Here is a 23,497-nt window from a genome sequence, read left to right as displayed (position 1 = left end):
CTGAAGCACTGACGGCTCTCTCTGTTCTATGACTGTGTGAAAAAAAATTATGCTATCCCTTCTCTGTCAAGATAAAAAAATAAAGTAAAAGCTGAACTCCAGTTCCACCTCCTTAAACGACCTTCTCTGACTTCTGGCAGGCCCACATTGCCTTTGCCCTCACCCAGCTGTTTGAGGCCACACACATCTCTGCGAATCACTCGCTCCCTTCCGGAAAATGCCCTCCTCAGCTTCTTCTATGCATGAATTTCCTTTGCCGGCCACTCGACTTCTGATTGCCTGTGCCCTGGTGGTGCTTCCTGGTTCTGCCTTAGCCCACAAAACCACCATAGAAGCAGAATCCCCCCGTTTTATTTTTAAACAAAATGGTCTATGCCACTCACCCTCCAGTAGAACAGATAAAACCAGAGCTACTCCCCACTGGAAGAGAAGGTAGAGGGTTGAGACCCCACCCACTACTTCCTTTCCACCCATCCCCACCTGGGGCATTTCTGCAGAGCTCTGGGGTTTGGAACCACCGGCAGTTTCCTTCAGCCAGCCGGTGTGCCCAGCTCCATCTCTCATCCCTCCTCTGCTCCCCCCGACCCAATGACCACCTCCCCACTTTTTGCCCCAACTAAGCCCTATGTGTCCTTCCACACCCAGTTCAAAGGGTACCTTCTTTGTGATTCTTTCTGTGCCAGGTAGCTTTGAGCACCCCCTTATCCCCCGAGGTACCTTGTATTGCCATCACTACTGTACAGGTGCCATGCATGTGTTTACGCTTCTGCCTGATCTACTAGATTGTGACCACTTTCAAGGCAGACAAGACGACGATGGTGGTGTGTGTGCTTGTGTGTGGTGTGGAGGGAGCCGCAGCTGAACCTAAAACGGGCCTCTGCAGTGGCCTGATCGTGAGGCCGGCACCTTCACCACATGGAGAGGCTGTGGGGAGAGCAGAGGTGGCTGCTGGTCTCCAGCCCCACCAACCAGAACTGAATCTCAGCCCAAGAAAGGGAGAGGGCCGGGCAAAATCCAGGTGCCGCTGTCATAATAAGCCTTTATGAAATATGAATTAAGGCAGAATACCAAAGCCCTCAGAGTCTCTTCTTTCAGATAGTATTTTCTCTATTTTGTTCACTAAGACCTAAATTTCTAAAAGGCCTATTTTTTTACTCAGTTCTGATGAATGAAATCCTGCCTAAAATAGGAGTCGACAAGCTCCCCAACTAGTACTTGCTAGTGAAAAGAAACTCAAAAGAGATGAGAGATACTGGCACAGGTCCAAGATGGAGACAAATTCTGAGCTGCAAAACCCATTCGGGAAGCCTGCCGGGTGAAGATGAAGGCTGACACCACTCACAGGGATGGAGAGCTTGAAGCCCTTGAACTTGAAACCATTTTAAAGAACAAGAGCCCTTGCAAGGCTATCTGTAAGAGCCCCTTAGAAATATCTGGACATTCGCAGTTTAGTGAAGAAAGTACCCATTAAGAGCAAAAATCTCCTACTAATTGGTTGTCAATTGGCAAACTGCATTCAGACTGGCCTCTGGAACTCCTAAAGTTATATAAATAGCCAGAGTCCCTGTTCTGCAGAAGAGCCTCAAATCTCTGACTCCTCTTACTTTGGAAAATTAATAAGGATGATAATTCTAGCAAACTCCTTTACCCCCACAGAAGGCTGGGGGTGGGCCACAGCATGCTCCGATGTCCTGCCCAGTTCACTGATGCCCAGGCCAGGTGCTGGGTGAACTAGCGAGAGCAGGCCTCCAGGGGAAGGGACTTGTTCATGAGCACTGAGGAGAACCTCCTCCCAATCGTTTTTCTTTTCTTTCTTTCTTTTCTTTTTTTTAAGTGAATACTCTCTGTATTTTGGTTAATCAACAACCTTCAGCACCCATTATAGACAAAACAGTATGCTGCACACTGAGCAATCAAGAATAACCAAAACTACCTTGGCCCCGGCCTTGATGAGCATACATTCTCATGGAAGAGACAGACGAAAGACTAACAAAATAAGTGAAAGCTGCAATAAGACACTGGTGAGACAAGACCACTAACCCATTGGTCTAAATTCTAGAAGACAGCAGCAAAGGGTTTTTATGAGAGAGTGAGAGTGAGAGAGCATCGTCCCTTGACATAAAAGATTAGTGATAAGGCCCTTCTGTATGAATTTACAATCCAATCCATGAGTTTGGCCAACCCTTCTTGAACTATTTTATAATTAAGGAAAAACTTATTGTTTGTCACTCAGAATTTTAGCTTCTTTTACTATTTATTAAAAACAAAAACTAGGCCAGGCACAGTAGCTCACACCTGTAATCCTAGCAGTCTGGGAGGCTAAGGCAGGAGGATCACTTGAGGCCAGGAGTTCAAGACTAGCCTGGGCAACATAGCAAGACTCCATCTCTATTAAAAAATAAAATTAGCCTCGCATGGTGGTGCAAACCTGTAGTCCCAGCTACTCGAGAAGCTGATTCAGGAGAACTGCTTGAGTTTGAAGTTACAGTAGGCTATGATCGTGTCATTGCACTACAACCTGGGCGAGAGAATAAGACACTGTCTCAAAAAAAAAAAAATACAAAACCAAAACTAAACAACATTAAATTAAAATCCTCCATGCTTTAAGATATTTAAAGGAAATATTTTGTATGCAAAAATTAGAAATCATTAAAAAATAGGTACAATACTGGATTTTTTTAATATCACAATTCTGACCTAATGAATACTGCTGGCTTTTTTGGGGGCAGAAAAGATTTTTGACCCCCATGTTTATAAATACAAATATATATATATATATATACACACATATATATATAAATTATACCAACACTGATAGCTTATCATTGACAAAATACTTTAATTTCATAAAGTCAATCTAATTCTTTCTTCGATTTTCTCTAAAGGACAGGAAACTGCTGCTAAATTTTTCCTTCTTTAACTGAACTTTTCCTGAAATTATTTTCACTGAGATCAAGTCTTACCTGTGGCCATACCATCCTGAATGCACCCGATCTTGTCTGAGATAAAGTATTTTATAGCTAAATTTTAAATCAGATTTTACCTACATCAAATGTTTACCAATTACAGTTTCATTCATTGTGAAATTCTTTCTACTGACTGCTGTTTTGATTGTTTGTTTTATAAAGTCCAATATCCCAAATCAAAATCTGAAGATTTTTAAATCTGTCATTGAAGACTTTATTCTTTTGTTGATATGAATTCAAAAATAAATTTTGTTATGTCACGTTAGCAAATGTCAATTTTAATTTTACTTCTTTGCTTCTTTAAGCTTTTCCCCACAACAGAATGTCAACTAATAAATGCAGAGCAAATGACAGGGACAGAAAATCACTATTTGGCAACCATCACGGAGGTGGCTGACTTGGGCAGGAGTCATCCAGGGAGGCTAAGGCCAGTGGATGAAAGTTTAATGAGAAATATTGCTGTAACAATGGAATACCTACCACGAAACAACAATCAATTATCCAGAGGAAAAACGGTGAGTCAAGCATGAAGAAACGTGGCAGACACAACACACGCGACCAGGTTGGCAAGGTGCGCGTCACAGCAGTGGGACAGTTCAGCTTTGTGTGCTCTCCCTGGTGACAGACGCGAAGGGCAGCACCGCAGCATCTCGCTGGTACTGCTGCCAAGAATGCGCGACCTCAATCTGGTCATGAGGAAATACTGGCCAGACCCAGACTGAGGATTCATTCAACTTGCCAAGGCCATCAAGGACAGGAAGGGCTGACTTGTTTCCATTTTCAGTGGTCCTCTCACAGTTTGCCCCCCGCAAGGTCATTTACTCACGTGATCACATCCCTTCATGCATTCAACAAATACTTAGACTGAGTTCCACTAAGCTGTTAGCATTATGCCAGGTATTATGAAGCAATCTAGTTTTATGGCACCTGATCGGTCTTTGAAATTGGGGAGGCAATACGGACACATAAATCACAACATAAGAGATCCTGTAAGGTTGTACAGTAAAACACAGACTTCCTGGAATGAGGGACACTTGGGGAATGCTTAGTCCTGCATAGACAAGATTTCATAGAGCCCACTAAACACACTAAACCTTTTTGTATTTTAACCATTTAGTTGCATTTTTTTTTCCTAAAATGTATTACATAGGTTGGGCGCAGTGGCTCACGCCTATAATTCCAGCACTTTGGGAGGCTAGAGGCCAGGAGTTCAAGACCAGCCTGGGCAACATAGCAAGACTCTGTCTCAAAAAAAAAAAAAAAAGAAAAGAAAATAGAAATGTATTACATACTTTTCTGACTTCTTAGACTGAATACAATTTGGTCATGTTTTATGCAAATTTTGGTTGTCCAAATCTAAAGCATACAACATAAAATATTAATAAAGTCTCACTTCTTAAATATCTGAAATTATGCAAATACTCCAAATTGAGAATAAGCATCGAGAATAATACAATTTCAAACCGGCAGGCTGAACGGACTATAACCTGTGTCTATACTACTGGTCCATGGCAAATCACTTTATCTGGAAAACAGAAATAAGCCATCACACTTTGTGAGTCCTATGAGAAAATTACTCTCACAATTATATGAATTTTGAATTATGCAGAGGTCTCATATATACCTCTTTCATAAAATACCATGATATCAATTATAATTTAACCTACTTATGATTTGGCATTAATTTTCTGGTCTGTACGGTGGTGAGTTCAAGACCTGGTGGGGTATGTAGGTGGAGAAGACCCTGCTGGCTACCTACGAAGTATCCGTTTCCTCCTCCTTCCTCACTCACAGAATCCCATTTTTATCCCTAGGAGCCTGTGCTACCAAAACTCCCAATTTTTCATTCCCCTTAGCACAGGAAATGGCAACATGACATAGTAGTTCTTGCCAAGGAGCTGTAGGAAGACATGTCTGGGGCGGGCGTCTCCTCTGAAACAAAAGGGCAAAGCTTCACTAGGAAGCTGGAAAAAGGCTTCTTTTTGCTGGAAATACAAGGTGTGAAGGCAGACACATAGCAGCCACCTGGACACCAGAGGGCTGAGGGCTGAGGCCTACAGAATGAGGGCAGCCTGGAAAGGCGCACAAAGCAGGTTACCGGGAACACCACAGCACAACTATGCCAACCCTGGGCTGTCTACCCCAGAGTCCTTGCCACATGAGAAAATAGCTCCTGTTAGTTTACCTTAAACAACTATCATTCATTCAATCAGCAAAAGGCACTGATATCTGAGGACTATTTATGTGCTCCTCTTCTACACAGTCTTATTTACTATGCCTTTTACATTCTTATAGCTATTATTTCTGCATTTTCAGACTTTTCTTTTGGTCAAATAACTCTGCTAAGCAAATTGATGCATGGCATTTGCCAGACCAGAGCTGGGTCCAGCATGAGGCCCAAGACAGAAACAGGAAGTGGGAGAGAGAGCTTTAATGGAGGTTTCCTATGCTTGAAAAAGAGTCACAGACAAGAGACACTGCCCTCCCTGCCTTTATCCACGTGGATGTGAGGCCTGAACTGCTGCCCCATTGTGTTGCAAGCCCACTGATGAAACCTACACAGAGGAGAGTAGATGCAAAGTATCCCAGGAAATGGAACTTGACCCACGGGATTCAATCAGTCCTGAAGATTATCCTACCACTGAACTTCCAGTATGTGAGCTAATAAATGGTTTTACCATTTACACCAGTTTGAGTCAGTGTTCTGTTACTTGCAAACAGGAACATTTAACTGCCTTGAAATGTGAAATGCCTTGCCCACTGTGGGAACAGAAGCTGGCCCAATCCCCTCCACCACTACCCCACCACCGTCAATCCCTCCAATGTCACCTCCACCTCCACCATCAGCTCCACCATCAACTCCACTATCATCATCACCCCCACCTCCTCCACCTCCATGACTGACCACCACCTCCATCTTCACCACAAGCATCATCACCACCTCTAGTCTTACCTCCATCTCCTCTGTCTCCTCTGCCACCACCTTCTCCACTACCATCCCCACCATCATCATCACCTCCACCATCTCCACCACCGCCACCACTTCCTCTACTTCCACAGCCACCAGCACTCCACCTTTACTACCACCACCTCCACCCCAGCACACCCCCAGCACCACTACCACCTACACCTTCACCATTACCTCCACCACCATCATCTGCACCATCACCATTACCTCCACCACCATCACCTGTACCATCACCATTACCTCCACCAGCACCACCTACACCTTCACCATTACCTCCACCACCACCTACACCTTCACCATTACCTCCACCACCACCACCTACACCTTCACCATTACCTCCACCTCCACCACCTACACCTTCACCATTACCTCCACCACCATCACCTACACCTTCACCATTACCTCCACCACCATCACCTGCACCATCACCATTACCTCCACCACCACCACCTACACCTTCACCATTACCTCCACCACCACCACCTACACCTTCACCATTACCTCCACCAGCACCACCTGCATCTTCACCATTACCTCCCCCACCATCACCATTACCTCCACCAGCACCACCTACACTTTCACCATTACCTCCACCACCATCACCTGCACATCACCATTACCTCCACCACCACCACCTACACCTTAACCATTACCTCCACCACCATCACCTGCACATCACCATTACCTCCACCAGCACCACCTCCACCTTCACCATTACCTCCACCACCATCACCTGCACATCACCATTACTTCGAGCAGCACCACCGGCACCACCTCCACCTCCCATCCCTCCACCACCACTGCCCCATGTACTTTGCATATTCAACAAATTTCTCCCTTATTTCTTAGTGCTTAGGCCCATAAGAGAAGTCAACAGATGAAGTAAGTTGGTTATTTTATCTGCCATATGTCAAGTGAATGATATTACATCATCCTCCTGCTTTTTGATCCCCATTACTTTAATATTTAATTGTCTCTAAGCTTTCCTTTATTCAGCTGCCACAGTTGATGAAGCAATTAGTCAAACAAAAATCAACCAACATAGATTTAACAAGCATAAAATCTGTCATGTTTGATATTTGGGGAAATACAGAAGACATGCTCCCTGTCCTTGAAGAGCTGGAGTGCACGACACAGTCAGGGAACAACACGTGCGCTGAGAGTCAAGGACACAGTGAGGAGATCTGCCAGTGGCCTTGGAGCCAGCACCTACTCTGACACAGAAGAGATGTGAAAGTGAACAAAAAAGATACCCAAGTCACTAGAGCTCGGGGTGAGAGGAGCAGCCATGTGCCCAGAGCAGAGGGGGCCCATGAGGCCCCCGGCAGTTTCTTCCAGCCCCTCCTGCTGGCGAGGTGAGCGGTGGTGATCAGAGCGGGAGTGAGAAAGGTAGAAGAGGCCTCCCCGTCCAGCCGATACGCTGATGTCCATGTCCCTTCCCAGGATCTCCTGCCACCGCGCTCCCACCCGCCAGTGCCCAGCTCCTCAGTCACCAGCCAGGCGCCCGCCTCAACCTGGAGTGTGTTCAAGGCCAACAGGGAATTCAGTTTCAAAACAGTCCTCTGGGGCCTTCTCGGCTCCCACAGATCTCATGGTAGGAGGTCTCAAGAAGTAGATGAAGGAGACATTTTTTATGATTGGTATCTTCACAGGGTTACATATTTTCCTATGAGTCTGCATGGGGATTCTTCTTTATTAGGAGAAAGACGTATTTTTTCAAATGTGAAAAAAACTACTGATACTGGAAAAACCATAGAACTATGATTCAGACAGTGGCAAAATGTGATTTAGTAGCCCAAAAATGTACTCAAATGTAACACTCCAAATAATATCAAAATTTCTCCTCCAATGACAAAAACTCTTCTAAAGGTTTTGAAACATGTATCCTCTTTGCCTAATGATTCTCAGGGAAGACAGAATCCTCCTTTTTCCCAAGGTTAAGGGAACATCACCATAAACTATTAATTGAATCATTGTTTCTATTCGTTGTGCATAAAACTTTTTGTAGTACTTTTCTATTGGCATAGAGAAGTAGCAATCCAGATTTATACATACAAAGCAGGAAATAAATTGCTTAGGTTTATGTTCCAGAATAGCTTCTCTCCAAACTGCATGAACTGGCTCCACTCCCCTATTTTAGGAAGGAGGACTGATCAATTATCCCTTAAACTTCTTTGACTACACACATAGAACCTGAGAGGGAGGAAGGGACAGAAGTGAAAATGTAAGCCGATCGCTCTAAACAAGCAATGAAGGACACCAGAGTGAAATGGAATAGCTAAGAACGTAAACATCAGTCACTCAATCTAAACACAGTCACTTTTCTTCTTCATCTTGATTGTCAATATATCATTTCATCAACTCGAGGGGAAAAAAATGACCTATCGCATGGTGTATATAGCATCTTACCCATTAAAACATGGAAGGAAAGCTCAGGTTTTCTAGGCAAAATACATCTACAGAACAGGCGTGTCTAGTCCAGATCTCACCTAACACAATTTCACCAACCATCTCTGGGACACCGTCTCAAGGAACCAGGGAGACTGGCTGGACTCCAGTCCTCCTCAGCAAGCTAGGATGCCAGTCAATTATGCTGTAGGGTTTACAAAATGAACTAGAATGCCCATCCCATTTAATGCCCACAGAGAAAGCTGAAACAATCGCTTCTCCCCAGGAGTGAAATGGCATCATTCTGATGATGCCCGGGACCACAGCCAACAGTCTCAGCTGGAACCTGAGGCTTCTCGGCCAGAAACCGGGACCCTGAAACTACAGCAAGTGGCTCTCTTGCTCCACTTGCTGTGTTTTTCCCAAAGCAATAAAAGTTGTATTTTTTCTTAGACAAATCTGGAAGAGTTAAAAGTAAAATGTAAAAATAACACTATAAATGTTATTCTGTTTGTCATATAAATTTGATAGGTACATATGACAGGAGATTATTAACTCAGTCTATATCTTTGTATTTTAAGGTTCTCTGTTTACTTCAGTTGTCATAGGAAGCCATGCATGTGCTAAGCATTTTTATAAATTTTAAAAATAGCATGTAATATGACAAAATTTCAGTCTTTTTCTGAACTGGAACATTTATGAAGAGATATCTATGGTGGGCTAAGCTATTTCCTAAAGGGAATAGGATCATCTATTCCTATATAATTGAAAGTCATTACGCATCCTTTACTAAGTATCTTCCTTTAGACTTTGTGGCTAAGGTTCTAAAACTTGGTTCTCCATGATTATATTACAAAGTCAACTTCCTTAGAGAACCAATTCTGAACACCTTTCATCTCCCTATGAAACCCTTTTCTAACCCATACTTTTTCCCAAAAGTATAGTACTTCTTCCTTTTAAAAAAGGAGATAGAATTGTAACGGTACAGGGAAAAAAATCTTTTTTTAGCACCATGCCATAGATGCTATATGTCTCTACATATTTTGGATATTATAGTATTAATTGCTATATCTTATGGTAAAGTGAGTAGCCACGCTGTTAAGCGTTCCCTTTTATTTTTTTATTGTTTGGAAAATCAGTTTATTGCTTTTCTAAAAATGGAACATGTTCATTGTAAAAATTTCTAACATTCTAAAAATGTTCAAAGAGTAAAATAAATATAAATTGCTGCTCACCCCCCCCATGACTGTGAAAACCTGGGAAAGAAAACAAATGCAAATTGCAAAAAAACCAAATTGATTGCAGTAATCAGATTTCATTAATTAATAAATTAATATGAAAAAGAGATGAAATGTTAGTATACCAAAGTCCATGGCCTCTTAATGCATTCTTCAGAAGCAGAAAACCAAAATCGAAAACAACATAGTCCACGAAGCCCAGCAAACCATCACACCGGAACACACAGCTCCTCCCTGGAATCAGCTTTCTGTGAACTTCAATTTTTCCTCTCTTTTAACCTCAATGTCAAAATGCCTTCCCTTCAGGGATGCTAAGACATTTTAGTTTTGAGATAAAGTCAAATAGGAAAGACCAGCAAAAAGAAAAAAATTAATTCTGCACCTGGGTAGTGTTATTCTTTTCCTTGCTTGGACTATGTACTAACTTCAGGCAGATCAACTCTTTCATGGAATGAGGCAGAGAATCAACTATCACATTTTTTAACATATTTATCATGATAAAAAGATAATTCTATTTGCCACATTTTCTTCATAGTGGAAATATCCATTTCTATTTGTGGGAAACTGAACGCAACCTCACATGAAGTAAAGCTTTTTTTCTGTCATATTCTAGAGAAATTTTAACCTCTTCCCCAACCAGAATGATTCTGTTTAAGCAAGTAAACATATTTTCTGACATGTCAAATTAATCAGTTATCTCATTATGCTATAGTAATGACAATATTTAGCATGATAGAAAAAAATCCTGGAAACATTTCAATTTCTATTTTTATATTCCAACTAAGAATTCACATTTGTTTCTCAATGAACTCAACGTTTCACTTTTGAAAAACAACTGACTTAATTTTAAAGTATATTTATATTTTCTTTAGGCACTTTAACTGTTAGGTCTATTTAGCAAGACTTTTCTGTCTTTTTACTCCTTTTCTCAGTTGTTGGTTAAACATCTGCCAATAGGTCACATTTTACCTTCTTATGTCTTTTTTTTTGAGACAGAGTCTCACTCTGTTGCTAGAGTCTTACTCTAGCCTGGGCTAGAGTGCCGTGGCATCAGGCTAGCTCACAGCAACCTCAAACTCCTGGGCTCAAGTGATCCTTCTGCCTCAGCCTCCCGAGTAGCTGGGACTACAGGCATGCACCACCATGCCCGGCTAATTTTCTTTTTTTGAGACAGAGTCTCACTCTGTTGCCTGGGCTAGAGTGCTGTGGCATCAGCCTAGCTCACAGCAACTTCCAACTCCTGGGTTCAAGCGATCCTCCTGCTTCAGTCTCCTGAGTAGGTGGGACTACAGGCATGCACCACCATGCCTGGCTAATTTTTTGCATATATATTTTTTAGTTGGCCAATTAATTTCTTTCTATTTATAGTAGAGACGGGGGTCTCACTCTTGCTCAGGCTGGTTTTGAACTCCTGACCTCGAGCAGTCCACCTGCCTCGGCCTCCCAGAGTGCTAGGATTACAGGTGTGAGCCACCACGTCCGGCCCCTAATTTTTTATATATATATTTTTAGTTGGTCAATTAATTTCTTTCTATTTTTAGTAGAGATGGGGTCTCGCTCTTGCTCAGGCTGGTTTCAAACTCCTGACCTTGAGCAATCCGCCCACCTCAGCCTCCCAGAGTGCTAGGATTACAGGCGTGAGCCACCATGCCCAGCCCGACCTTCTTATGTCTTATTTCATAAAGTGTCCAAGACCACTTTTAAGTAAAATATTTCAATAAAATTATTTTAGCGAATATGAAAAATTAAAGTAAAAAAATAGAGTACTCCCATTTATTGAGCTTTTATTTTCATTAGTTATAGGTAAGAGAAGTAAAAAACAGGATTTTATTTCACATTTTGATATCATTTTTTGAAATAATGGTCAATGGTATCTTTATAATTCAGAAGTTTTCAGAACTCAGAGGAGAGAAATACATCTACTCTACTAAGCATCCTAAACATTAATTAATTTGCTATTGAACCCTACGTTACAGAAATCTGAATAAAACCTTTTTACAGCAGAGAAAATCCTAGTATTTCCTTTATGGCATTATGGTATCTTTCTTATTCTAGTAGAGCCTGAAAGAGCCTGAAAGAGCCTACTAGAAAACATTCATGAATTTACCATATACCCATACGAAAACCTGTCACTTGGCCTGAAAAAAAATATGGCCATTAATGTTGATCACTTAGAATAGAAAGAAAGCACCCTCGTTAACTGATTTGAGATCTGCCGTAATAATACTAGAGTAATTGTTCTCTGGCACTACCAGGGAGTTGAGTGTTTGGAGTTAATTGGATACTTAAGTCCCTTCTTATATTGACATGTAGATTTTTGACTTTCTAAGAAATTTATATTAATACTCTATTGAACTTAATTCAATTTTCTTGTAGAATTCAGGAAGCATTTCTCTATTTTCATCTTTGCATCACAATCACCATTGTGAATTATTTATTAGAAATGAATCATATGCATACCAGTTAAGAAAGCATTCTGGTTGGTAACCTGTTGGATAAACCATTTTTAAATAAAAAATGTCTACCACAAAATAAGCTTCTTGCGTTTTTATGAAAATAAAAAATAAAATAAAAATTTTCATATCATTCGAAAAATGAGAAAAGCATTGGCCAGTCCACTTACAGTGAGCTCACAGAAATCGAAGCTATCAAGGCTTTTGCTTCTGTGTAGTCTCCCTTTAATTCGTCTTAAAGAGGGTTTTCCTTGGCTGACACTAGAAGTAGCACCATTAGGATTTTCAGAGGATGGCGTTACCCTGGAAGAAGGGAAAAAATTCTTAAAAAGACATGTTTACAGGTGAGCACATTTCTCAAGTTTGAAGTAAACGTTTACTTGGGGCTAGCTTAGAGAATGTCACGTTCCTCTTTTTCAACCAAAAAGCTAAGAACCACAGTGGAGCTACATTCTATCAGATACCTTTTCTAAACATTTCTTAGCAGCTGGCTAGTTTAGAAATCGTAGAGCTCAAATATTCCAACATTAAGATTCATTAAAAGTCAACTCTGCAACCATCACAGAAGCAGTTAAGACGAGATGGAAGTCACGGAGGTAACTCACGGGTGTCTGCTTCCCTCTGGGCAGTTATTTATCCAGCACTCAGTTTGGCGCCTGGTGCACCCAGTACAAGTCAGCTATTACTGTGCTCATCCACAGACACTGTTCAGCGTGCTTTTGTTAAGCATGAAAATAACTCTTACAAATTTAAACATGACAGTCAACACTTAATTCAGCATAGTTATGGAATCAAGAAAACGCCCATAAGAAATAGCAAATAATCTAAGTCATATAAAGAGTGCACACTGGGATACATGTACATGCATATAAACACAGTCTCCAGACTGGCATATGCTCTCTCGTTTCTATGTTACTCTTGGTGGCAGCCTTAGAACAAACCAGCTAGAAAGAAGATGCCCTGGATACCTGCAAGGAAACTGCTAGGTAGATTACTGTCTCAGAAATGACAAAGTTTGTAAAATAATGATACTGATTTCTGTGGTTTATGAAAATCAGTTTCCTTATTTTATGATCATGTCACCTGCCTGTGATAGAATCTATGTTAAAATATTTATCAACCTTTGTGACCCACTTAATTTTTTATATCTAAAATGTCATCTGAAAGGGATAACACAGGTCTCTAACTGCTTAAAAAGACACACAAGATGGGCTATTAGCAAAATAAATTTGATTTATATATTAATAGGAGTACGTATCATAAAACAGACTAGTTTAGGTATGGCTACAGTTTAGAATAAAAGTAATACATCCATATAGTTAAAATATTTGAAGAGTATAGATACAAAAATGGAAAGTTAAAGCTGCCCTCCTCTCCCTGATCCCAAACTCCCATCCCTTTTCCAAAATCAACCACTATGAATAGTTCTTCGTATTGTATAACCTCTCAAATACTCATGCTTTTCAATGCATGTATTTATTTCCTTTTAAATTTTTTTAGAAAGGTGACCAAAGTGTTCATATTTTCTGTACCTTATTTTTTTCCTCTAATAATATACTTTGAAGCTCTTCCCATAATAGCCCACATGGCACTATTTCATTCTTTTTAACTGCTAAACAGTACTTCATGATATAGATGTAACATAATTTATTAAACCATTCCCCTACTGAGGGGCATTTAGTTTGCTTTCAAATGTTTGCTATCAAACCATAAAGCAATGATCATCCTTGACAGCATCTTTGGGTACAAATTTAATATTTACTTATCAAAGACTCCTAGAAGTAGAAATGCAGGGTCAGAGGTAAGAGCTTTCTAAATGTTGATAGTTCCTGCCTTTCAAAAAGGCTATACAAATCTGTACCTCCATCAACAGTATATGAAAATGCCTATTTGGGGGAGTCCTTAAACACAAGGGCAACATCACCACACTATTATTTTATAACTTGACCTCTCCATGCCCTTCATTACATTTTTGTCTTGAACTGCTGCTTCTGTACAAAGGACTATCATAGAGCTTCCCCATGAATATGGCTTTGTCAGTTGATCTTTATATGCCTGTTAGTTTGTGCTTTTTATATTTTGAGTGCTTTTTATTAGATGCCTTAATGTTTATGACTCAATTTTTAGGGATTTAATCTTTTATCATATAAAAAGATTCTGTGCCAATTAAAGATTTTACCATAAATGTCATTCTACCTGATAACAATTTTCCCCATCTACATATTTATATTTACCTTCTCTTGGTTTATCTTTTTCATGTGCTTGTATCTTCAACTTTTACAAGTCTCTCTCTCTCTTTTTTTTTTAAGTTGTACCTTTAACCTTGGTAAATAGCATATAGCTGAACTGTTTTCAGTCTAAGAGTCAGTAACTTTTGAGAACTTAATCCATCGAATTTATTGTTTACTGATGTTTAGAATTATTCCTGCTATCTTGTTTTATGTTTTTCTTAAATGCTTTCTTCTTTAATTTTCCATCTTATTAGTATGATTAAGTTTTCTTTGTCCACACCCACCCTGGGACTTTTTCCCCCTTCCAATCAGTAGAGTTTGAAAGTTATGTATCTTATTCAGGCAACTCTAACTCTAGCTAACTAACTATATACACAAGCACATTAACATATGTATCTATATACACATGTATATGTACACATACACACAAATATATTTAAACTCATATTTCCTATCAACACTGAGGGTTCATCAGTATTCTCACCTCCTCTTAAACAATAAATGGCATTAGGACATCTTCATTCCCCTTCTTTCCCAGCATCCCCACATCCTCACTAAAACGTCCTACCTTCCTCTTGGAAACAGTTTCCAGGTTTCCTAACTTCTTGTTCATAGTTTTTTTTTTTTTGTTTATTTATTTGTTTTTGAGACTGAGTCTTGCTCTGTCATCCTGGGTAGAGTGCAGTAGTGGCATGATCACAGCTCACTGCAACCTCTAACTCCTGGGCTCAAGTGATCCTCCTGCCTCAGCCTCCCGAGTAGTTGGGACTACAGGCACGCACCACCATGCCCAGCTCATTTTTCTATTTTTTGTACAGACAGGGCCTAGCCTTTTGCTCAGGCTGGTCTCGAACTCCTGGCCTCAGGCAATCCTCCCGCCTCAGCCTCCCAAAGTGCTGGGATTATAGGCGTGAGCCACCGTGCCTGGCCTTGTTCATACTTTTGATTCCCTTTGCTCTTTTGAGATTCTTTAGCTTACTCCTCCAGATTGCTCATTTGCTTTTCAGTTTTGTGAAATCCGCCATTCTCTTTTCTATCAATGAGCAAAATTTAAACTTCTAAAGCATCCAGTGTTTTTTAATTAATGCAAATTTTTTGCGTGTTTCTGGAAATAACCATGTTCATCCAATGTTTTTCCATTTGTTCAGGGATTAGTTTTTTCTGGTTTTTAATTTGGTAATTCTCTAGGTACTAGCTTTCTTTAACAGGTTGGTGATTTTTAGTTCTACTTGTATTTGTATTAGAGAACGTCTGTTTCTCCACTGTAGTGTCTACTGTGACCTTTAGTAACTCTGGCAGAGAGATGGGACATGCTGCCAGGAGGTTTGTGAGGCAGCGTCTCTTCCTGGTCAGGGGGACTCAGTAGCTACCTCCAGTTCAGCCTTATTTCTCTGGCCCTAGTGCCCACATTTAGCGGGTTAGGAAGTGAGAAAGCACCACTGCTGTCCTCAACTTGGCAAAAACCAGTGAGGAGGAGGGGTCAACCAACCTAGCACATCAAATCTGATTAACTCCCCGTGTGCCCCCTGCTCTTCCGTCTCACAATGCTACTTCAAGCTATGCCTCCGCTGCAATCTCCTCCTGCATGTGCTCTGGACAATGGCTCTGCAAGGTTCTTCCCTCAGCACAGGTATCCCACATACCTACTAATGACATTCCAGAGAGTGCTCAAAAACGCTGGCCCACTGATGGTGTTCTTTATTGTTTACTCAGACTACTATTAACTGTGTTATAATTTTTACAATTGATTGTATTTCATTGGATTTCCAACAAGTCCTTTCAACTTAAAATTGGAAAGTAAATATTTAATGATGCCACTTTCATGATTCTCATTATAAAGAGAAGCACATTGTACAGCTTTGTTCTCTTCTCTGCAGGGTAAAAGCTTCCATGAAAACAATGAATTTTATTCAAAAGAGAGCACAGGAGAAAGAAAAATAGAGTCATGAAACAATATACAAGTCAACTTTTCTCCTTATTTCTTCACTTTCATTTTATTTTGATAGCACTGGTAGGTATGATCATATTTTAGGAAGTTAATGCAAACATAATATAATTTTTTTGATAATCTGTCTAGTATTTTTCATAAATTGTTCTCTCCTCTGACTTAAAAATTCATCACTATTTTCCCTTTCTTCCAAACCTAAAACCTGCAACAAGAATTTTATTTATTTATTTATTTATTTTCTGAGATGGGGGTGGTCGCACTATGTTACCCATGCTGGTCTTGAACTCCTGGGCTCAGGAGATCCTGCCCCAAGTGAGACAGTAGGAATTTATAGCTACCCAATTTTATAAATGGCTGACAGCCAAGAAAGGTATCCAAGTTAATTAAATGTAATACTAAATCCAGTGACAAAGTAAAACAGGAAAAGAAGATCATAAATATAACTAAAAGAATGAACTCAGCCCTCCCCACCAGGAACATAATAAAAACATTTAATAACTAGTAGAGCTGAACTGGTACACACCGGGTGAGTACCAGCGCTGAACTCACCCTGCCCACAGATTCTGTGAGAGGCTGGTACCTTGTCTTAAGACTTTAACCAGGCTCCTGTAACTTTAAAGCTTTGACCAGGTCTTTGTGAAGCTAAAGGGTTAAACATTAAAAGGCACATGGCTCAGCAATGACCCCCTTTCCTTTGGTGGGGAATAAATAAAAGAATAAAAACCAATCCAGATAATAATGTAGAATGTTAACTGTAGTGTAAGTAGAAGTGGTTTTGTAGGGCCACTTAAGTGTTCTTTTTCACTTATGTCTGTCTTTGAGAATTAATATTTGTCCCCAGGAGGGGGTGTGTTCAGTTTTCTGATGGACACTCACAAGAATACAGAGGCATATGTACAACTCAGATGAGAAGAGCTGTACTTGGGTATAAAAAGCCCATTAAAGACAATTCCACCTGAATATAAGTTTTTTTTAAAATCTCAAGGTACCACTCTTTCCCAACCCTGATGGTGTGGATTAGAACTGAATTACTCGGACCTTAGAGATCATTCCCCTGATATTTGGGGAAATGACCTTTAATGACAGGGAAACAAGGTTAGGAACTGAGATATAAGCACCTTGTATATTTTTCCTTGAACTATAGGGAAATCAGTACTTAGCTTACAATGAAATTTTACTTTTCCTAATTCTTAATTCCACTTTGGCACTCCCAGAGGGCTGTTGAGGAGAAAATTTCTGCCTGTCTCTGCCCCTTTCATAAGTTCTGCCGCAAGAGCGTTTTTTCTTGTGAGCACGGCTGATGTGCATGCAAGGGAGAAGCCCAGGGTCCATCCCCTCATTCCACTTCCTGCTCCTACAGGACAAACGCACACCAGCAGGCTGGTCCCTGGAGGCAGAACCCCTGTGCCGCCGACCATATGTTGTACTCATTTCCCTCCTCTTCGCCTGACACTGCTAGGCCAGGCCTTGTCTGTGCTGTAAAGTGCCATCACCTTAGCTCCTGAGGAGGGAGAGGGGGCCTCCCCTTCTCAGCTTGTAGGCTTAGGTGGCCTGCTTCTGCACAACTTCTTAGACAGGCCCTCATTTGGGTGGCAGCTGGCACCTGCCCAGATATTATCGACAACCCTGGTCCAGTTCACCAATCCAATCAATCCCACCAATCACGCCACGCCTGCACCGACAAACCTCTGTTGGCCTCTTGATCAGCTACAGTCCAAACACGGACTGCTATACCTTCAACATGGTATATAGCAAAGTCCTTTAAATCTGGCAGATAATCTAAGTTTTCACTAGTCCAAACTTCACACATATCACAACGCAACACAACTTCTTGACATTCTCCAACCATCCCTCCCATACCCTTCCCTCTACTGGAATGCTTTTCTACTCCCCATTCTTGGAAGCTAGACTTCCCCAGGGAGCCTTAGTATTCATTTTCTTTGTTTATAATTCAGGATCTTTGGTTCTCAAGCATTTCTGACCACAACCCACTTGGGACAAACAACTCCCAAGCTCATCTACCTCACCCATTTCTAATTTCCAGTGGAAAAATAACTCGATAACAAAGAATTGAGCAAAAGTAAATAATCAAGATGGTAAAAACAAAGCAGTTATACAAGGATAAAACTATCAACAAAGTAACACTTAATATTACTCTATAAGATATTAATTTTAAGATATCAGCAATTGACAGCCACAACCAACTCAAGAGGATGCTAATGACTAATAACAAAACACCCTTCTTTCAGTGGAAGGAATTGCAAACAACAGCGTGAGAACAGAAGCCCAAGACACTGCTCAGTAGGGCAGCTGACTTAAAAAGATACTGAATTCTTCTGAAAGATATTTCAGGAAAAGCTACAATAGGTACATGGTAAAGAACCTTTTGTTGTACTTACAAATAATAGTGTAACTGCCTGTAATTTGTTTATTAAAAAATTATGAAAGGACTTGGATAGGAGAGTGTCCCATGAGGAGGATCTCAAAGACCCTCGAGTAGGCCCTGGACCACTCTCGGAAAAATAATGTTCTATGGGACACTTCTCAGTCTTTTTATTTTATTTTTTTCCTGTTTCCAGTTGTTCTCTCTTTCTAGACTGTCATCCTCCTGATCAATTGTCTTTTTTAACCCCCCAAACTGGCAAAAAACTTAGTGTATGACTCTGGGCAAGTCAATGACCTCATTTGTAAGACTGGGAAAATATAGCACCTGCCTTACAGGGGTGCTATAAGATACATAATGACAGGATGCTTGGCAAGCACTTATATAAGCTCTAGCAAGTAATAACTCAATGAATGGCAGCTCTTAGTATTTTCAGAATCTGATTGATGGATGACTACTTGAGTGAATGCATTGGTACTGCAAGGCCTTTAATAGTCAGTAAATCAAATAACCAGGAAAAATACTTCTAGAAGTATGAAGAAAATGAAATGACACCCATTTTTCTTCCTAAGATCAATGTAAACACTCCTAAAAGCACTCAGTACAAAAAAAAAAATCAAGACTGTGACAGTAAAATTATTATGAAAATATTTTTCATAAAACAGACAGGAGTAACTATTATTTGGGACTCACACTTGCTGAACAGCAAGGTGAATGTTACCTTATTTAGAAAAAGAGTCTTTGCAGATGTAATTAAGTTAAAGATCTCGAGATGCGATCATTCTGGATTATCCAGGGAGACCCTAAATCCAATGACAAGTGTCCTTACAAGAGACAGAAGAGAAGACACAGAGACACGGAAGAGAAGGCCGTGTTAAGGTAGAAGCGGGAATGATCAGTGCGGCCAGGTAGAAATCCAGGAAGAGGCAAGGAAGGATCCTCCCCTAGAGGCTTCAAGGTGTGCGGCCCTGCCAACACCTTGTTTTTGGACTTCCGGTCTCCAGAACTGATAGACAATAAATTTCTGTTGTTTTAAACCACCAAGTTTGCGGTAATCTGTTACAGTAGCCCCAGAAATGCAGAGCCCTTCTGCTTTTCATCACTGGCAATTATAAGAGGCCCCCAAAGGAAGACAGCAGGCTGCACAAACTTACACCTGCCTCAGGTACAGGTAACCAGCCTTCGTTTCGGGTTCCTAAACAGTAATGATTCAGAGCCAAACACTGCAAACACTCCTACTTCCTATGTTTCTTGGAGAAGAAAGGGACGAGAAGTGGGTTCCTACAGGCTCCGCTGATGTGGGACCAATTGTTTGTTTTTGTTTTCACCTAAATTCGTCTGCACATATAATATTCCTTCAGGGATTTGCACGGGCAATCAGAAAGACAAAAGATACTGCACAAATGAAAACTGATGCCTACACGAGATGCAAGTGTGGAAACAAAGCATGAGATCATTCAATCCCGCCTTTTTACACTGGCGTAAGCTTTGCAGGCACACAGTCTTTCCATACAGACTGCAATAATTTAAAGACAGAGAAACATGGACAGAGAGCATACCAATTTTCATAAACATCTTCATATAAATGTTCATGTACGCCATGACCAATTTTCATAGTATGACCTCACATTTTGTAAATGGGCATTAAGTCAGCGCATTCTGAGGGCAGCCAGTCATTGCTGAGGGTTCCCACTCCCCACCCTGCAGTCAAAACCTACATCCTCCCATCTTCCAGACATTTAATGGTGCCTTATGTCTCAAAGTCTCCACATGCAGTTACTATGACACTGACAAAATGAGACATTATCTAGAAAAAAAGTTCCAAGAGATGTAAGAGATAAATGATTTAGGCAGCATGATATTCTCCAACTTAAAAATATAAAGCATTATACATCTATGTTTAAGAGTACCACCCACTCCAGGGTCTTTGTACAGTATGCTCTTCCCTTTGCCACTAGATTAAAATTTATAAATTAACATCAAGTGGAAATTCTGAGACGCTTATCTAAGATCATGGAAAAGTTCAACAAAAGCCCCCTGCCTTTTCCAGGCCATCTCTTAATAAGACGGTTTTTATCTCTGGCCCTAACTCACTGCCTGCCTCAAACATGAATTGTTTGAGTACCAAAATTACCTGGGTTTTATTTTCTTGTGTCCTCTCTTCACAAATTCTGTGTCTGAGGAATGCGTTTTCAGAAGCAGCACTCCAATAAAGAAAAAGAATAAACCTAATTCCCTAACTTTGTGATCAAATGCTGCTAATAATGATGTCTAATAGCTCCTTAAATGTTATACTCACAACTTAATTTTTAAATTGAATATCAAGAAAACAGATTTCCTTAACATTATTTCCCAGCCATGCATTATTAAGAATTCATTTTTTCAACAAGCATTTATTGAGAAGCTATTTTGCACCAGATACCAGTTGCAGAGGATTTAGTAATGGACTAAACAGACAAAAACCCTCTCACATGCACCTTACATTTTAGTGGGGAGAGAGGCAATATATATTAAAAATAAATAAAATAAATAGTGTGTTAGATATTGAGAAGTGCTCAGGAGAAAATCAGGATGGAGGATAATACTGCTGGTGCTGACACTTTTCCCCCATACATCATCAATCTGAGATGTCATCTTCAAATGTGACTGCTTCTTCCTTCACAGTAGTGACATTCATTTATTTGCTAAAATCTTCTTCCACGAACATTTCTTAATTCAACTGCTGCCAGTTTTTACCAGTCTAGTCTTTGACGTGCTGTCACTTGCTGTCCATCAAATTAAAACATCTTTTGCAGAATAAATCTCTTTTAAAAAAATTGGTGGGGGGTGCAAGAAAGAAGACTAGCATATACTAAGCACCTATTATTCAGCCAGACTCAGTGGTAGACACTTTGTATTCATTATCAGAGCTCATGTGTGTGTAATCCTGTTGGGTAGATAAGAAGATTCTCCTTTTACTGAGGAAGAAAACAGACGCTCCAGTAACTTGCTTAAGGTCACACAGTAAGTAGCACAGCTGAAATCTGAACTTTGCTGCCCATATGTGTTGTCCTACCTCCAAAACTCCCCACTATTGTGATTCTTTTTTTTTTAAACCCTTTTTTTCTTTTTGGCTGATCCATCTTTATATACCTTAGTAAGGATCATTCTTTCATATTGTCTTATATAGCAGAAATTACTTTCCTCAAATACCTATAAGTAGACTTCACCTCTTTTCTCTACAACCTTAGGATTAGACTAGAGCATGTTCAATTGAATTCAATAAAACCTTTATGAACTACACTGACCACTACTTTTAAAATTAAAATGATCACCGTCTATCACGATTATTGGCATCTTTTTTTCTATAATCATCATCCCTTTACTTGATTATTTCTTTTGTGATAGAGCCTTAAGCCTAAATCAAGCCAATGGAATACCTAGGTGGCCACTGAGATTCCAAATGGCATATTTAAATGCTAATAAAATACAATGTATACGCCTTTAGATAACCAACAATGTAAACCAGTAACTTCCAGACCTTTTTCTTTAAGGGCGTTCTTTTCCCATTGCCTCAATAACAGTTTCCAGGTCGGAGGAACTGGAACGCATGCAAACAAAATACAGTCCCTGACAATACAATTATAATCTTGCAACTTATTAACCCTTTGCCGTGGGAGCGGCCCATCCTCTACTATGTACTCAACAGCAGATGGATTTTGAGAAATAATAGAAAATGCACAGGGATAATAAATGGCTCGCTGTCTCCGAGACTGGCTGGAAATTCCGAGCCAGAACTCGCTGGAATGGATGGAGCTCAAAGGACAGACAGGGGCGGGAGGCCGGTGCCCGAGTGCGGCAACCCGGGTGCCCAGCCGCTCCCTGGGTGCAGCCCGCGGCGCGCGGGGCGCTCGGCCCCGGGTCGGAAATGGCTGCTGCGCCCCGCGCGCCCCGCGCTCCCCGCGCGCCGTCGGCCTCGCTGCCCGCCCGGCCCGGCCCCGCAGCGGCCCCCGCCCCGGCGGCCCCGGCCCGCGCCCCGTCCGGGGCTGGGCTCCGCGCCCGCGCGCCCGCGCTCACCACAGCTTCCTCTTGAGCGGCAGGAGGCTGCCGCGGTTGGAGGGGGTGACGCCGATGGCCATCTGCAGCACCGTCAGGTATTTCTGGTACTTCATCTTGTCCCCGCTCCGCTCGCGGGCAGGGCCCCGCCGCCGCCGCCGCCGCCGCAGACACAGCCCCTCCAAGCGCCGCATAGATCAGCTCTGGGCCATCCGCCGCCGCCACTGCTCCCGCCGCCGCCGCCGCCGTCGCCGTGCGCGCCGGCTGCACTCCCACTCCCGCTCGCGCCGCTGCGGCCGTGCGTGGCCCGGCTCCCGCTCCCGCCGCCGCCGCCGTCGCCGTGCGCGCCCGGCCTCTCCGCGGTCGCCGTGCGTGGCCCGCAGCTCCCGCCGCCGCCCCCCCGCAGGCCCCGCCAGCCGAGGCCTCCGCCGCGCGCGCCCCGCGGGCCGGTGCGGGTCTCCCGGCGGCCGCCCTGGCGTGGCCCTGCGCCCGGAGCGGCGGGGCGAGGTCCGGCCACCTGCGCCGCCCAGGCCCTAATCCCGCGTGCCTCGGTTTTTTTTTTTTTTTTTTTAGCGGTGACAGGAGCTCATTTCCAGCCGTTTGTAGCCCAGGAGAATCCCAACGACACGCTTTCAGAGCTGAGAATGTTTTATGTGTAATGACCACTTACGATTTGTAGCCATCATTTATGTGTTCCACCCTGAAGTGTCTGACGATTTTATGTTTAAATGCATGTTGCAAATTCATAACCATATATATATGTACACACACATGTGCAGTCCTGGCTTGCACAGTGCTTCCCTCTTGTACTTCTGTTTAAACATTTCATCTTCAAATTAATTAGCACATAAGATTAGAATGAAACAATCTCCCTCTGGTTTGGGCTC

The 23,497-nt window shown here is 41.7% G+C and overlaps 1 protein-coding gene across 6 annotated transcripts in view; it reads right to left on the bottom strand.

Moving 5' to 3' along the window:
* Window positions 1–22,917, bottom strand: part of TJP1 (tight junction protein 1) — a 227,886-nt gene extending 204,969 nt beyond the window's left edge. For 3 of the 6 annotated variants that reach the window (XM_020289064.2, XM_020289065.2, XM_020289066.2), the window contains exons 1-2: window positions 22,632–22,917; window positions 12,184–12,316 (exon numbers count right to left, since the gene is read on the bottom strand). In XM_020289064.2, coding sequence (XP_020144653.2) covers window positions 12,184–12,316; window positions 22,632–22,804 — 306 coding nt within the window. In that variant the 5' untranslated portion in view covers window positions 22,805–22,917. The remainder of the gene's footprint in view (window positions 1–12,183; window positions 12,317–22,631) is intronic. The other 3 variants (XM_020289067.2, XM_020289068.2, XM_020289069.2) reach the window with 2 other exon arrangements.
* Between the last annotated feature and the right edge of the window lie 580 nt (window positions 22,918–23,497).

The sequence above is a fragment of the Microcebus murinus genome, chromosome 7 (assembly GCF_040939455.1).
Source record: "Microcebus murinus isolate Inina chromosome 7, M.murinus_Inina_mat1.0, whole genome shotgun sequence".
Taxonomy (NCBI): Eukaryota; Metazoa; Chordata; class Mammalia; order Primates; family Cheirogaleidae; genus Microcebus; species Microcebus murinus.
The sequence above is the reverse complement of the archived record's forward strand: the minus strand, read 5'-3'. Positions and strand labels throughout refer to the sequence as shown.